The sequence below is a fragment of the Anolis sagrei genome, chromosome 1 (genome assembly GCF_037176765.1).
Source record: "Anolis sagrei isolate rAnoSag1 chromosome 1, rAnoSag1.mat, whole genome shotgun sequence".
Lineage (NCBI taxonomy): Eukaryota > Metazoa > Chordata > Lepidosauria > Squamata > Dactyloidae > Anolis > Anolis sagrei.
Genome location: NC_090021.1, coordinates 330,261,155 through 330,277,645, shown reverse-complemented (window position 1 = coordinate 330,277,645; position 16,491 = coordinate 330,261,155). Strand labels below are relative to the sequence as shown.

The 16,491-nt window shown below is 42.6% G+C and overlaps 1 protein-coding gene across 1 annotated transcript in view; it reads left to right on the top strand.

Moving 5' to 3' along the window:
* The window catches only part of MTHFD1 (methylenetetrahydrofolate dehydrogenase, cyclohydrolase and formyltetrahydrofolate synthetase 1), a 121,559-nt gene extending 116,244 nt beyond the window's left edge, over positions 1-5,315 (top strand). Inside the window, exons 27-28 of the mRNA XM_060754319.2 lie at positions 3,311-3,419; positions 4,971-5,315. Of these exons, the coding sequence (XP_060610302.2) occupies positions 3,311-3,400 (90 nt within the window). The 3' untranslated portion in view covers positions 3,401-3,419; positions 4,971-5,315. The remainder of the gene's footprint in view (positions 1-3,310; positions 3,420-4,970) is intronic.
* Positions 5,316-16,491: the final 11,176 nt, after the last annotated feature.

Here is a 16,491-nt window from a genome sequence, read left to right as displayed (position 1 = left end):
CCTTGGCTCTCAACTCCCACATTGTTAAAGAAAAATGGACACAACTCACAAATGCTTTTTGCTACAGGAAGAGGATCTCTGCAAAAGTATTAAAATATAATACATATATTTAAATTAGGCTTACACCTTTGTAGATGTAAGCCCAATTTAAGTATATGTATTATATTTTAATACTTTTGCTACTCATTTCTTTCAGTCTCAAAGATGCTATAGGATCCCTTTGTTTATTAAGCCAGTTGCTACCATTGAACAGCCTGGTCAGTTTAAAGAGCTCATTACAGTCATGTCCTTTAGAGATATATATTTACTTCTTAGGAGATCCCTCGTTGTCCAAGTAGGATTGTCTTCCAAGATCAGTGTACTGGCAGTGGGTCTGTATGTGATTGTGAAGCCCTATTCTTGACCTGCATATTCTCGTGCAGCGAGGGTATCAGTTTCCAGGTGGAAGGCAGTCCCAGTCAGGCTTGGCTTGACGTGCCTTCCTCTTGGCACGTTTCTCTCTTTCGCCCTCCATTCGTGCCTCTTCTAATTCTACAGCACTGCTGGTCACAGCTAACCTCCAGCTGGAGCGCTCAAGAGCCAGGGCTTCCCAGTTCTCAGTGTCTATGCCAGAGTTTTTAAGGTTGGCTTTGAGCCCATCTTTAAATTTCTTTGTGTGTCCTGCAACATTCCATTTTCCGTTCTTGAGTTCGGAGTAGAGCAACTGCTTTGGGAGACAGTGGTCGGGCATACGGACAAAGTGGCCGGTCCAGCAGAGTTGATGGTAGGGGGCCATCACTTCAATGCTTGTGGTCTGTGCTTCTTCCAGCACACTGACATTTGTCCGCTTGTCTTCCCAAGAGATTTGCAGGATTTTTTGGAGGCTATATATGTGTGTGTATACATACACACAGAGAGAGAGAGAGGCTCTTTCTTTAATGCAGATGGCTTCTTACATCAAAAGCATTGATCAGTCTAACCTTTATTAACTTGTCATGGAAGCTGATGTAAGGCTCAATTGTCCTCTTTATGCGGATGCATGGAAGCCTTCTGGCATGCCTTCATTAAGGCCAGCTCAGCAGAAAAATTCAAGGGGCAATTAGGGAAGGAGATGACTTTCACATTAACCGAGACGTTTTACACATTAATCTAATTCATGGTCTGTGTGATAACAAAAGTCTGCTTGTATCTCTCTGTTGCTTGTCATCAAGAGGAAACCACGAGCATCACATTCTGCATGTGATCTCTTTTCCCCTTTTTGTACTTCATACAAGGAAATAAAGCAATGAGAAAATTGGAAAATTGGAACATTTCCACAGATATGCTTTAATTAATAGAAGAGATATGTGTAAAGCAGGCATGGGCAAACTTGGGCCCTCCAGGTGTTTTGGACTTCAACTCCCACAATTCCTAACAGCCTACCGGCTGTTAGGAATTGTGGGAGTTGAAGTCCAAAACACCTGGAGGGCCCAAGTTTGCCCATGCCTGGTATAAAGTGTTTCCTCTGAGAAATAAATATATATATTAGAGATGAATTAGAAAATGCACACATTTCCATGCAAGAAAGGGAGGGGAGAGTCATGTCAACTGATATAAAAATCCTTGGGACGAGATGAGAAGATACAACAACTACAACAGGAGAGATGCATCTTTGTATCCTGAGACAAAGCACTTTTTTGGATGACTAGAGCACGCCGCTTGAACGCTCCTGTCTCCATCCATTTATTCATCTGTAAGGCCTTGCCAAAGCTATTAATTTCATCTATACCTTGTGCCTCACTGGTTTTCATGCAGAGACCCAAATATGTACCCATTCCTAGTTAAACGCAGTTGGCGAGAACCAAACTATATGGGTTGGAATTCATTCCCATTATGTTCTGGAACAGATGGGAGCCATTTTCAAAGTGCCATAGATTTCCCTGATAGGTTTTGTTCTGATGTTATTTTTAAGATCTGAGATGCTGTTCTTTAATTAGATAGTTATCAGAATACATCTTACAAGAGAAATCTCCATCCACATGTTAATTTTTTAAATGGCTCCTAGAGTCGGGTTGCACCTGCAAAAAAAGAATACAGCTGATTAAGAGTTGTGATCCTTTATATGCGAAGCCATTCTGTTAGCAATTTCAAAATGTAATTTTGCTGTATCCTAGCAAAACTATTGTCTGCATTGCATCTTTGTCTTGCTTTAAGGACGCTGCAGCTGGTATAGTTTGGCAGCTAGGGCTTGAGATCTTAGAAACAAAGACTTCGGTTGTTGTAGGTTTTTTTGGGCTATATGGCCATGTTCTAGAGGCATCCTCTCCTGACGTTTCACTTGCATCTATGGCAAGCATCCTCAGAGGTAGTGAGGTCTGTTGGAACTAGGAAATTGGGTTTATATATCTGTGGAAAGACCAGGGTGGGACAAAGGACTCTTGTCTGTTGGAGCTAGGTGTGAATGTTTAAACTGACCACCTTGTTTAGCATTTGATAGCCTGGCAGTGCCTGGAGCAATCTTTTGTTGAGAGTTGTTTCTCTGCGAAGTGTAAGAGTTTTGCTTAAAGACACTGAAACCCTGTCTACACTGGGACTGTGGCACAGCTGGCTGGGAGTCAGCTGCATTAAGATCACCACTGACCGAAAGGTCATGAGTTCAAACCCAGCCCGGGTCAGAGTGAGCTTCCGACCAATTTATGTATCTTGCTGTCTACCTTTGCAGCCCGAAAGACAGTTGCATCTATCAGGTAGGAAATGTAGGTACCGCTTATGCGTGGAGGCTAATTTAACTAATTTACGAGGCCATAAAAATCTCCAGCAAGCATGCAAAGAATGAGGAAGTACTTCATCAGTGTCACTTCCTCATTCTTTGCACACTTGCTGGAGATAAGTACTTCATCAGTGTGTGTATTGGCCCTTTCTTTAATGCAGATGGCCTCTTACAATATATGGACTGAATTGGACATGTTTTTTATCTTGGCAAACGGCTTTTATGTAATTTATTTAATATGTATTTGTTAATTTACTGTTGTTATATGATGTTTTAGATTTTTACTATTAGCATTGAATCCTTGCTGTCAGCCGGTCTGAGTCCTTCTACGGAGGTAGAGAAGATCGGGATATAAAAGTTTTAAATAAATAAATTTTAAATAAATAGTAATTTGAGTAAGTTGCTCCCATCCTAGACGGAGAGGAGAAACCCATTAGGAAACGCTGTTTGAATATCTTTTCCTGTGTGTCTCTTTCCTGTCCAGGTTTGATGAAGAAGTCATTTATATTCTTTCCTCTTTCCAGACACCAGTTTTCTAAACTTTTATTTGGGTTTGACATCTCTCTCCTTGTTTCCTTCTAGATGAGCACAATGCCAGGGCTTCCCACAAGACCTTGCTTCTATGACATTGACCTGGATCCAGCAACTGAAGAAGTGAAGGGGCTGTTTTGAAATGGGCTGGCAACCCAAAGTGAGTATTTACTCATTTTGCCCTTCTCTGTTTTCTGTCCCATGTGTACCTGGTAACACCTACAGTGAGCCTGGAAATGTGAAAGGATTCGTAACAGAATAGTATATACACAAAAGACTTGGAAGTGGAGAGGGTTGTAAGACAAGCATGGGCAAACTTTGGCCCTCCCAGTGTTTTGGACTTCAACTTCTATGGAAGGCATCCTCAGAGGTTGTGAGGTTACTTCTGAGGATTCCTTCCATAGATGTGGGCGAAACATCAGGAACAAGGCCATACAGCCCGGAAAACTCACAGCAACCCAGTGATTCCAGCCATGAAAACTTTTGAAAACACATACTAACTTTTAATATAATTGTTTAGATGGAGAAACAGCAAATTGAGATACCAGTGCTTTCAACTGCTTGTTCAGTAATTCCTTTTTTTTAAAATTGAAGTCTTTTTGTAAAAAGGTTAAACCACTAAGTTGCAGAAAATCCTGCCAATCAAAAGGTTGGCAGTTCAAGCCTGAGTCAAGGTGAGCACCTGCTGTCAGCCCAAGCTCCTGCTCATCTAGGAGATTAAAAACAGCTATGTGAGTAGTTAAATAGGTACTGCTTTAAGCGGGGTGGTAATAAAAGGTGCCCATAAGGTTATGCCGGCAATTCGATCGGGAGGACGTCAACTGATGACAAAGTTCCTTAGCATGGAAGATGGAGCGAGAGCACCCCCCAGTGGCTGGAGTTGAGCACAGCCTCCAGATGCCAGAAATGGAAAAAGATGGGAAAGCATTTCTCTCTATTTATGTATTGTCTATCCTTAGTAACTCTATGACAGTTTTGAATGTTTGCCATTCAAAACTGTCTGCCCTGAGTCCCCTCGGAGAGATAAAGTGGGATATAAATAAAGTATATTTATTATATTTATTACTATTATTATTATTATTATTATTTTACTGACACGAAAGCATAGTATGTCACAGCAAATGAGATCTATACGCTGGATTTCGCATCATAAAATCACAAGTCGAACACTTCCCAAGCATCTAGGACTGTGTGATGTATTTTCGAATGATGCGAGCAGATCCAAGTAAGGTGGCCTTTTGCAGTTGACATATTGTGATTTTGTCGATGTTTATTGTTTCCAAATGCCGGCTGAGATCTTTCGGCATGGCACCCAGTGTGCCAATGACCACTGGGACCACCTGTACTGGTTTATGCCAGAGTCTTTGCAGTTCGATGATGATGATGATGATGATGATGATTATTATTATTATAGCTCAAATCTGGGCCTTACATACCTCCCATTCAATAGTGTATGAATTCTTTTTACAATACTTCATCAGATCTGCTGATATTTGAACACTAATTTGTTCATCATTGAAAAGCAAAACATTTAAATGCGGAAGACCACAGGCTTTATGGGCTTAGAAAAGTGCAATTCTAGCCAAACCGTAGTATGATCTGATATTATCAAGAATTCAATTGGATATGTTTATATTACTACCCAAAAATGCAGAGATTAAGAAATAATCTAATTTTAAATAATTACAGTTAATTTCTGTTCTTTTCGTAGATATCCACGTGACGTCCCTGTGGCGAAACCTGCACGGGAAAACTCACTGAACACTATGAGCCTTGGAAACAATTTAACCTCCTGCATTTTTAAAAAATCTGTAATACTGTATTTTTAATAATTGGCTTTTTTAAAAGTCCCTGCAGATGAGAATCTGCGAGATGTTTTAAACACTGAAGCTTTTTAAAGCGACTGAACTTAATGATGATGGTCAGTTTTTTTAAATGGCATGGTTTTAACTGTGGTGGAAACTTGATCAAATAAATTGAAATGGATTTTAATGGTGTGGATTTTAATAGTCCTGTTACATTCCCACAACGTTCAATACATGATTTCTAAGTAAAATGTGTTTGTCTTTTTATGGTATACATATGTTGTAAGGCGCCCCCGGTGGCACAGCGGGTTAAAGCGCTGATCTTCTGAACTTGCTGACTGAAAGGTCAGCGGTTTGAATCCGGGAAGCAGGGTGAGTTCCTACTGTTAGGCCCAGCTTCTGTCAGCCTAGCAGTTTGAAAACATGGAAATGTGAGTAAATCAATAGCAGGAAGGTAACAGTGCTCTATGCAGTCATGCCGGCCACATGACCTTGGAGGTGTCTACGGACAACGCCGGCTCTTCAGCTTGGAAATGGAGATGAGCACCACCCCCCAGAGTCAGACACAACTAGACTTAATGTCAAGGGGAAATCTTTACCTTTACCTATGTTGTACTATTTGGAAAAAGTAGCTTTTTGGATGTCATTTTCCAAAATTCCTCAAAAAGTATAGTCTGTGGTCATGGCTTGTGGAATCTATAAGGCAGAGATGCCATTTCCAAGCTTAATCTTGAAGAAGCATTTATCAGGGTTTTTTTGAGGTTTTTTTTTTAATTGTGTCAGAAGGGACATGAGGAACTGCAAGTCATGAGAGAATTGGTCGTCTGCAAAGACGTTGCTCAGCGGACGCCCGGATGTGTTACCATCCTGTGGGAGGCTTCTCTCATGTCCCCACATGGGAAGCTGGAGCGGACAGACAGGAGCTCACCCTGCTCCCTGGATTCAAACTACCGATCTTCAGGTCAGTAGTTTGACTGGCACAAGGGTTCTGCCTTGGAGATGATGCAAGGCAAAAGGCTTTTTAAAAAAGATAATGGTTGCTATCTGCAGTTTTTATAGGCATGTTTATTCGTTATATTTTCACTTGCTCTATCAAATTGGAAATTTACAAGGCAGTAGTTAAGGGAGCCCTAGATCATTTAATCTTTGAAAAAATCAACATTGCAGCTGTCCTTTTCATATGGCAGCTCTCCTTTTGTCATGATATACCAAAATGTTTTCGTCATGCCCTAAATCTACCCAAAGACATTTCTTTTAATTTTGGATGTCATCCATCCATCTAGAATTGGATGGGAAGCCATTGGCCTTCCAGATGTTCCGTGCCATCTGTCATACTAACTGGGGCTTCTGAGAGTTGAAGTCTAAAACATTTGCCAGGTCAGAAGTTCCTCATTTTGGGACTGTGGGAGTTAGCTCTGCCCATAGCTCATGGTTCACTCTCAGTTCTTGCATGCAAGGCGAGAGGCTGCATTTAGTCAACGATTGTAAATTCAGTCCCAGTCGCCTCCTTTTCTTGTGGAAAACTTCCCAGAGTCTTTGCTAGTTCAGCATTCACCAAATTGTATAATATCTCATATACATCCATATCTACCTGGCTGTGCTTATCGACAGTGTGACTTGACACAATTTTTCTTTGAAAGAGGAGGGAGTGTCAGATGGTGCATCTACATCAGCAGATCTCAACCTGTGGGTCGCGACCCCTTTGAAGGTCAAACAACCATCCACGGGGGTTGTCGCTTTGCCTCCTTCGGGTCCGAAAAGGGGCCGCTCCTCCTCCTGCTGACAACACAGTCTTGCCAAGAAAACCCTGATAGTTTTGACCTAAGATTTCCAAAAGCCAGGTTTGGTTTGAAGTCAGAGCAGCCTCCCTCTAAAGAAGACACCTTCTCATCCACATACCTGTTAAAGTCTTTGCAAATTCATCCCCTCTCTTAAACATATACGGTAGTCTCCAAGTTACAAACAAGATAGGTTCTGTAGGTTTGTTCTAAAGTTGAATTTGTATGTAAGCCAGAATAGGTACATTTCTTAAGTTTAACTCCAGCCATATATAATTACATATTGTTTTTGTGATTAATCAGTATTTATTATTTTATTTACTATACTTGAATACAGCCCCTCTCAGCCCGGAGGCAACTCGAGGCAGTATTCTTTAATTATGCTCAATTTGCAACAATGAAAATACATCCCACATACCAGATATTTACATTAAGATTCATAACAGTAGCAAAATTACAGTTATGAAGTAGCAATGAAAATAATTTTATGGTTGGGGGGTCACCACAACATGAGGCACTGTATTAAGGGGTCTTGGCATTAGGAAGGTTGAGAACCACTGACCTATACTATAGAAACTAATGCAATTTGACACCACTTTAACAGGCATGGCTATGGAATTCTGAGAGTTGTAGTTTGGCTATACACCAACACTATTTGGTAGAGAAGACCTTGTGAAATTACAACTCCCATGATTCCGTAGCACTGAGCCATGGCAGTTCAAGTGGCATCAAACGGCATTAATTCTTCGGCAGAGATGCACCCATGGTTATATTGGGCTGGATCTACCAGTGGCTCAGTCTCAGATGGTCTTCATCTGTTTTTGCCAGCAACATTTTCTTCTCACTCTGCAAGGAATCCATGCTCCTCCACCCATTTTTCATACACATCCCTAAATCATTCAGCCACTCCACTGTAGAGGAGAGGAACCAAAATAGGCCATCAGAGCTACCTATCACTACTCTATATTACAGGATCTAAATTTACAGATGGATAGAACTCCACCAGGAGACTGGATAAACCTCTTGTTTTGCTTTTAGACTTGCCCTGATACACTTAATCATACCGGTTCTAGTGGTGCAGGGAACTGGAGAACAATTGTATTGAAGCTGCCTCCATTGATAACATTGGAATTGTATTTATTTATTTATTTATTTATTTATTTATTTGCAGTATTTATATTCCACCCTTCTCACCCCACAAGGGACTCGAGACGGATTACAATGCACATATACATGGCAAACATTCAATGCCATTAGATATAAAACATATATAGACAGACACAGAGGCAATTTAACATTCCAGCTTTCCGGTTTCATGAGGGTATGCTCGATTCTGGCCACAGGGGGAGCTGCCATTTCACCGTCCACTTGTGATATTGAGTCCTTGATGGAGTACTTCCTTATTCTTATGCACGCTGCTGAAAGGTTTTATGGTGTTGTAAATTAGTTAAATTAGCCTCCCCGCATAAAGCGGTACCTAAATTTCCTAATTGACGGATGCAACTGTCTTTCGGGCTGCATAGGTTAACTGCAAGCTAGACTATTAATTGTTGGGAGCTTACTCCGACCCAGGCTGGATTCGAACTCATGACCTCTCAGTCAGTAATGAGTTAATGCAGCTGGCTACTAACTAGCTGCGCCAGAGCCCGGTTTAGTGAGGATAACCTTGGGGTTCCCACCTCATTGCCTATGTAGTGTTTATTTGGGCAGCAGTGCTTATACATACACCCATAAGCAGCACTTATACCTTTACATGCCCATGCCTTTCTTTACATGGTCTCTAGGGGTATGCAATGACCATATAATGATCATTGCATATGCAACTTGGGGTTGACACAACTGGAGCAAGGAATATATATCTTTGGCTATGCTTCTAAGCATTCGTATTTGGATAGGAGATGGCCAACGAATGCCAGGTACTGTAGGCTATATTTCTTAGGAAGGAACTGAATAAACCACATCTTGAGTTTGTTATTTATTCGTTCAGTCACTTTCAACTCTTTGTGGCCTCATGGACCAGGCCACACCAGAGCTCCCTGTCGGCTGTGGCCACCCCAGCTTCTTCAAGGTCAAACCAGTCACTTTAAGGATACCATCCATCCATCCATCCATCTTGCCCCTTGTTAGGCTCCTTGACTTAAGAAAACCTTATGAAATTCATGGGATCACCATAAACCGACAAGCAACTTGAAGGCACACACACGTATGTTTCTTTAAAAAGGAAAAGCTCAGAGACGCTTTTGTTCTCTTGGTTCCCCCACCCCTCTCCCCAAAATAACAAAGTCCTCTGAAATGCATTATTCTTTCTAACAAGCATCTTGATTTTTCTCCAGCAAAGCCTGATGTGTATTCAATGCAGACTGCATCTGGATAAGAAGAATGGATTTCACTGCTTGAATAGCAGCCAACTAGAAGAATCTATAGATCTGCTTGCACCCATACATTATCCAGCGCTACATGTTGATTTTATGGCTGCTTGATATACATCCACTCAATGTACATTTTACTGTACTTAATTTTGGATTGCTGCAAAAGCTGTTCTGCCAGAGAAAGGCATCTGGTCCAAATCTGGAGCATTTTATTTAAGCCCACATGTACAAATTGTAATAGCTCTGCTTTCTGGTACAACCAACACAGAGGGTTTTGTAGGCTGATTTTTTTTTCCATGTCAGGAGCAACTTGAGAAACTGCAAGTCACTTCTGGTGTGAGGGAATTAGACATCTGCAGGGAGGTTGCCCAGGGGATACCCGGATGTTATACCATCCTGTGAGAGGCTTCTCTCATGTCCCTGCATGGCAAGCTGGAGCTCACCTGCTTCCTGGATTTGAACTACCAACTTTCGGTCAGCAGTCCTGCCGGCACAAGGGTTTGAGCCAATGGATCCTCCACTGAAGGTTGATACCAGGGTATTTGCAAATGGGCAGATTAGTCAACTTGAGGTTTTTAAACAGGTGCCCATTTTCAAGACCGCTTGGATTGTGTTTTCCTACTTGACAGAATGGGGTTGGACTGGATAGCACTTGGGTCTCTTCCAAATCTATGTAGTTCTAACTACAACTCCTATAATCTCCAGCTGTTGGGAGTTGAAGGCTGACATTTCTGGAGGCCCAAGAGATAAAAGTGTCCTACTATCATTCAATTTAATTAGTTGATGAAGTTCCAAACAGTGGGTTGTTGTAGGTTTTTTCGGGCTATATGGCCATGGTCTAGAGGCATTCTCTCCTGACGTTTCGCCTGCATCTATGGCAAGCATCCTCAGAGGTAGTGAGGTCTGTTGGAAGTAGGAAAAATATATACCTGTGGAATGACCAGGGTGAGACAAAGGACTCTTGTCTGCTGTAGCTAGGTGTGAATGTTTCAACTGATCACCTTGATTAGCATATAATGGCCTGACAGTGCCTGGAGCCAACTTTTGTTGAGAGGTGATGAGATGTCCTTGTTTGTTTCCTCTCTGTTGTTGTGCTGTTGCAATTTTAGAGTTTTTTAATACTGGTAGCCAGATTTTGTTCATTTTCATGGTTTCCTCCTTTCTGTTGAAATTGTCCACATGCTTGTGGATTTCAGTGGCTTCTCTGTGTAGTCTGACATGGTGGTTGTGAGAGTGGTCCGGCATTTCTGTGTTCTCAAATAATATGCTGTGTCCAGGCTGGTCAACAAATGCTACATTCAGCAAAGGACAAGAGGGATCCACTCACCTCTGCAGGAGTCTACTGTATATTATGCAGCTGTGGACAAGTCTATACAGGGACCACCAAATGCAGCATTGCCCAAACACGAATTGAAGAACATGAAAGGCACTGCAGACTAACTCAACCAGAGAAGTCAGCCATAACAGAGCACCTGATGAACCAACCTGGGCACAGCACATTATTTGAGAACACAGAAATGCTGGACCACTCTAGCCAACATCATGTCAGACTTCACAGAGAAGCCACTGTGGACAATTTCAACAGAATGTGAACAATTTCAACAGAAAGGAGAAAACCATGAAAATGAACAAAATCTGACTACCAGTATTTTTTAAAAAATCTCTAAAATCAGGATTGTAAATAAAGAGCAACACTCAAAAAACAGGAGAATTCTAGGCATGAAACAACCAAGACCAGCTAGCATCTCCCAACAGAGGATTCCCCCAGGCAGCAACCAGCCAGACTTTGAAGCTGCAAGGCCATTAAATCCAGCCGGCCAACTGCAACATTCACACTTGCCTTAAGCAGACGAGAGTTCTTTCTCCCAACCTGGACATTCTACAGATATATAAACCTCACTTGCCTAGTTTCCAACAGATCTCACAACATTTGAGGATGCCTGCCATAGATGTGGAAGAAACGTCAGGAGAGAATGCTTCTGGAACATGGCCATGCAGCCCGAAAAACTCACAGCAACCCAGTGATTTCAGTCACGAAAGTCTTCAATGACAAATGTTATGCTATTTCAATATTATACTTGTCTCCAAATCAACAAACAAAAGCTCTTTGAAAAACGTGTCACACAATTTTCCCCTTCCACCACACGCATAACCAACACACAGAAAAAGTGAATATGTAATTGTTTCCAGATATGTTAATAAGACAAACAAATTCCTGCAGCCTCAAAAAGCCCTCGAGCATTTGATTGTGTACTTATGATTAATGCAAGCGGGACCTAGAAAAATAAGTTTGGGACAAAACCCTTCTTGCTTGGCAGGTGAAATCCCGGGAGTGAGCAAGTGGCAGTAATGTGTAGACCTGCAATGCACCAGCCTGGCTGCATTTAAGCTCGACTCCTCTGTTTGCACAGGGTGGAGCAGGAGCAATGTTTATACTTGGAGGAAAATCAAAGGCCTGAAGTCATTGCTTCGGTTTTGATGTGCGTATGCAGAGATGAAATATTTTCACTCTGTGCCATGGCATCACTGTAGTAGCTTCAAAGAAATCAGAGTGGCATGTTGCTTTCTTCTCTTTTTCTTTCAAATCAGCTCTCCAAAAAAAATCTCCATAAAGCTTTTCCTTTAATCCTATCATATTATACCATTCTAGGCTGCATTAATAGGACTATAGTGTCTAGACAAGGCATGGGCAAACTTTGGCCCCTCGCTCCAGGTATTTTGGACTTCAACTCCCACAATTCCTGGACTCAGGCCCCTTCCTTTTCCCCCTCAGCCGCTTAAGCTTAAGCGGCTGAGGGGGAAAAGGAAGGGGCCTGAGTCCAGGAATTGTGGGAGTTGAAGTCCAAAACACCTGGAGCGAGGGGCCAAAGTTTGCCAATGCCTTATCTAACCTAGGAAAGTCATAATCCCACTCTATTCTGCTTTGGTCAGACCTCACCTGCAAGAACACTGAGTCCAGTTCTGGGCGAAGGAATTTAAGAAGGATACTCAAACTACAAGAAAGGAGATTCCATCTGAACATGAGGAAGAACTTCCTGACTGTGAGAGCCGTTCAGCAGTGGAACTCTCTGCCCCAGAGTGTGGTGGAGGCTCCTTCTTTGGAAGCTTTTAAACAGAGGCTGCGTGGCCATCTGTCAGGGGTGATTTGAATGCAATATTCCTGCTTCTTGGCAGGGGGTTGGACTGGATGGCCCATGAGGTCTCTTCCAACTCTTTGATTTTATGATCTATGATCTATGATACTGACAAGAGAAGGGTAACCAAAATAGTAAAAGGTCTGGAAGCCAAGCCTTATGAAGAGTGGCTTAGGGAGCTGTGTAGGTTCAACTTGGAGAACATGAGAAATAATAAATATTTAAAATGTCACATTGGGGAAAGGCCAAGCTTGTTTTCTGATGGTCTGAAGTCGAGGACACGGGACCATGGATTCAAACGCAGGAAAAGATATTCCACTTCAGCACTGGGAAGAATGCCCTGACTGTAAGAGCTGTTTGGCAGTCGAATATGCTCTGCCTGGGTCTCCAGTGGAGTTTCCATCTCTGAAGTTTTCACACAAGGGCTGGATGTCCATCTGTTGGGAGTGCCTTGAACCTCACTACCACTGAGGATGCTTGCCATAGATGCAGGTGAAACGTCAGGAGAAAATGCCTCTAGAACATGGCCCTATAGCCCTAAAAAAACTTACAACAACACAGTGATTCCAGCCATGAAAGCCTTCGACAATACATTGCGTCTATTGTGTTTTTCTGCATAGCAGAGGATTGGAGTAAATGGTTCATGTGGTCTCTTCCAATTTGATTCTGTAATTCCATGATTCTCATCCTTTACTGAAACAGAGCTCCAGTCTGGATTTTTTGGGTGGGGAAAGGGGTCCTAGGCTACCCATGCAGGTTCAATCCTGGGCAATGCCAATTAGTTTATTTATCGTGTCAGAAGCAAGCTGGATGTACGGTTATAATGTATTTTAAAACACGAAGAAAGTTAAAAACTTGGTATTATACTCAATGTCGTTTAACCAGTACCTGGCCACTTGGAATGCCTCTGGTGTCGCTGTAAGAAGGTCCCCCATTGTGCATGTAGCAGGGCTCAGGCTGCATTGTAACAGGTGGTCTGTGGTTTGCTCTTCTCCACACTCACATGTCGTGGACTGTGGCCCCATTTCTGAAGGTTGGTTCTGCATCTCATGGTGCCAGAGCACAGTTTGTTCAGCACCTTCCAAGTCACCCCAGTCTTCTGTGTGCCCAGGAGGGAGTTTCTCATTCGGTATCAGCCATGGCTTGAGGTTCTGGGTTTTAGCCTGCCATTTTTGCACACTTGCTTGCTGGGGTGTTCCTACAAGTATCGCTGTAGATCTTAGAAAACTATTCCTTGATTTAAGGCATTGGCGTGCTGACTGATATCCAAACAGGGGATGGGCTGGATATGTTGATGCCTTGGTCCTCTCATTACTGGCTGCTACGTCCTGGCAGATATCAGGTGGTGCAATATTGGCCAAATAGTGTAATTTCTCCAGTGGTGTGGGGCATAGACATCCTGTGATAATGCGTCATGTCTCATTAAGAGCCACATCCACTTTTTTAACATGGTGAGATGTGTTCCACACTGGGCATGCGTATTCAGTAGAAGAGTAGCAAAGAGCAAGGGCAGATGTCTTCACTGTGTCTGGTTGTAATCCCCAGGTAGTGCCAGTCAGCTTTTGCACGATATTATTTCTAGCACCCACTTTTTGCTTGATAGTCAAGCAGTGCTTCTTGTAAGTCAGAGCATGGTCCAGGGTAACTTCCATGTATTTTGGTGTGCTGCAATTCTCTAGTGGGATTCCGTCCCAAGTAATCCTCAGAACTCGAGATGCTTGTCTGTTTTTTAGGTGAAACACACATGGCTGCATTTTAGATGGATTAGGAATCAGCTGGTTTTCCCTGTAATAAGTAGTAAGAGCACCTAAAGCTTTGGAGAGATTCTGTTCAATCATTTCAAAGCACCTTGCTTGAGTAGTGATGGCACGATCATCAGCATAGATGAAACTCTGTGCCAATTAAAGTGAGCATTCAAAGCATTAGAAAGAGGGGGAAATAATAGAATCCTAGAACTGGAAGAAACCCCAAAAGTATTGTCGAAGGCTTTCATGGCCGGAATCACTGGGTTGTTGTAGGTTTTTTCGGGCTATATGGCCATGGTCTAGAGGCATTCTCTCCTGAAGTTTCGCTTGCATCTATGGCAAGCATCTTCAGAGGTAGTGAGGTCTGTTGGAACTAGGAAAATTGGGTTTATATATCTGTGGAATGACCTGGGTGAGACAAAGGACTCTTGTCTGCTGGAGCTAGGTGTGAATGTTTCAACTGACCACCTTGATTAGCTTATAATGGCCTGACAGTGCCTAGAGCAAACTTTTGTTGAGGGGTGATTAGATTAAACCCCAAAAGGCCATCCACTTGAACCCCAAGAAAGAATATACAATCAACGCACTCCTGACAAATGGACATCCACCCTCCAATAAAGAACCTCCAAAGAAGGAAATGCCACCACACTAAGGCAGCATAATCCGCTGTTGATTGTGCAACAGGAAGTTTTTCCTAATATTTAGGTGGAAACTCTTCCTGCAATTTGTATCCATTTCTCCATTGCTAGTCTTTGCAGCAGCAAACAAACTGACTGCATCTCCAATATGATGGAGCAATTACATCTTGCAAGAAGCCCTTGGAGATTCCTTTTCAGGAGACTTTTGATAACCTATATATGTGCAGATGCACCCATATATGCACCTATATGGATACATCTACACTTTAGAATGAATGCAGTTTGGCACCACTTTAACTGTCATGATTTAATGCTCTGCAATTATGGGGTGTGCTTTTTTGTCAAGTTCTGTACAGGTAGCACAATAATTAAAAAGTTTCTGGAGCAACTTTGAAACATACTCTCCCCAAAAAAGGAGTTCGTGTGTAGGCGATGGGGCTTGCTATATATAACTACCTAGCTAACGGAGAGCAGAAAATTCATATAACAATTACTTGATTGTCGTTGAGTGTAAAAAGCTTCAGCGACTGTATGTTCCCCTGCATTTTATTTCTATTTAAATATTGTGTTGGAACTGGGAAAACTGATGTTTGCGGGGCCTTCAAGACAAGGAGCCAGGCTGTGCCAAAAGGTCGGTTTCAAGGCACTAATTTTTCACACCATGTGCTGAACCACTAAGGAATAAATCAGAAAATATTGGCAGCCCAAGACATCAGAGAGGTTGCCACTTGTGTGCCTGCGTGATTTATTGCTCTGTTTCTACCCCAGCTTTCATCCTTTGCTCCCTGAAGAAGAGCTGGTAGTAATCATTCTTCTGTGTTACAAATACTCCAACCATTTCCAGAATGAAAACGGCACCGTTATTTATCCATCCTCATTGCTTGCTGTAGGAGCCCCTGATGGTGCAGTGGGTGAACTCTTGTGCTGGCAGGACTGAAGACCGACAGGTCGCATGTTTGAATCTGGGGAGAGCACAGATGAGCTCCCTCTGTCAGCTCCAGCTCCCCATGTGGGGACATGAGAGAAGTCTCCCACAAAGATCGTAAAACATCAAAAACATCTGGGCAATGTCCTTGGAGACAGCCAATAGGATCACAACCTATCGGGGATTATGGATTACGCTGAACTGGATGAATCTTTACCAGTAATTGTAATTGTAAAACCATAGCTAAATGTGTTATCAAAGGCTTTCATGGCCAGAATGGGAGCCCCCAGTGGTGCAGTGGGTTAAACCCCTGTGCTGGCAGGACTGAAGACCAACAGGTCACAGGTTCGAATCCGGGGAGAGGCGGGTGAGCTCCCTCTATCAACTCCAGCTCCTCATGCAGGGACATGAGAGAAGCCTCCCACAAGGATGGTAAAAACATTAAAACATCCGGGCATCCACTGGGCAACGTCTTTGCAGACAGTCAATTCTTTCACACCAGGAGCGACTTGCAGTTTCTCAAGTCGCTCCTGACATGAGGAGCTGGAGCTGATAGAGGGAGCTCATCCACACTCTCCCTGGATTCGAACCTGTGACCTATCGGTCTTCAGTCCTGCTGGCACAGGGGTTTAACTTGTGGACCAGTAAAATGAACAAAATCTGGCTACCAGTATTTTAAAAACTCTAAAATTATAACAGTAAATAAAGAATAACACTCAAACTCAGTGGAACTCCAGACAAGAAACAACCAGGGACAGCTAATCACCCCTCAACAAAGGATTCCCCCCAGGAAGTAACAAGCCACACCTAAAAACTGTCAGGCCACCAAATGCTAATC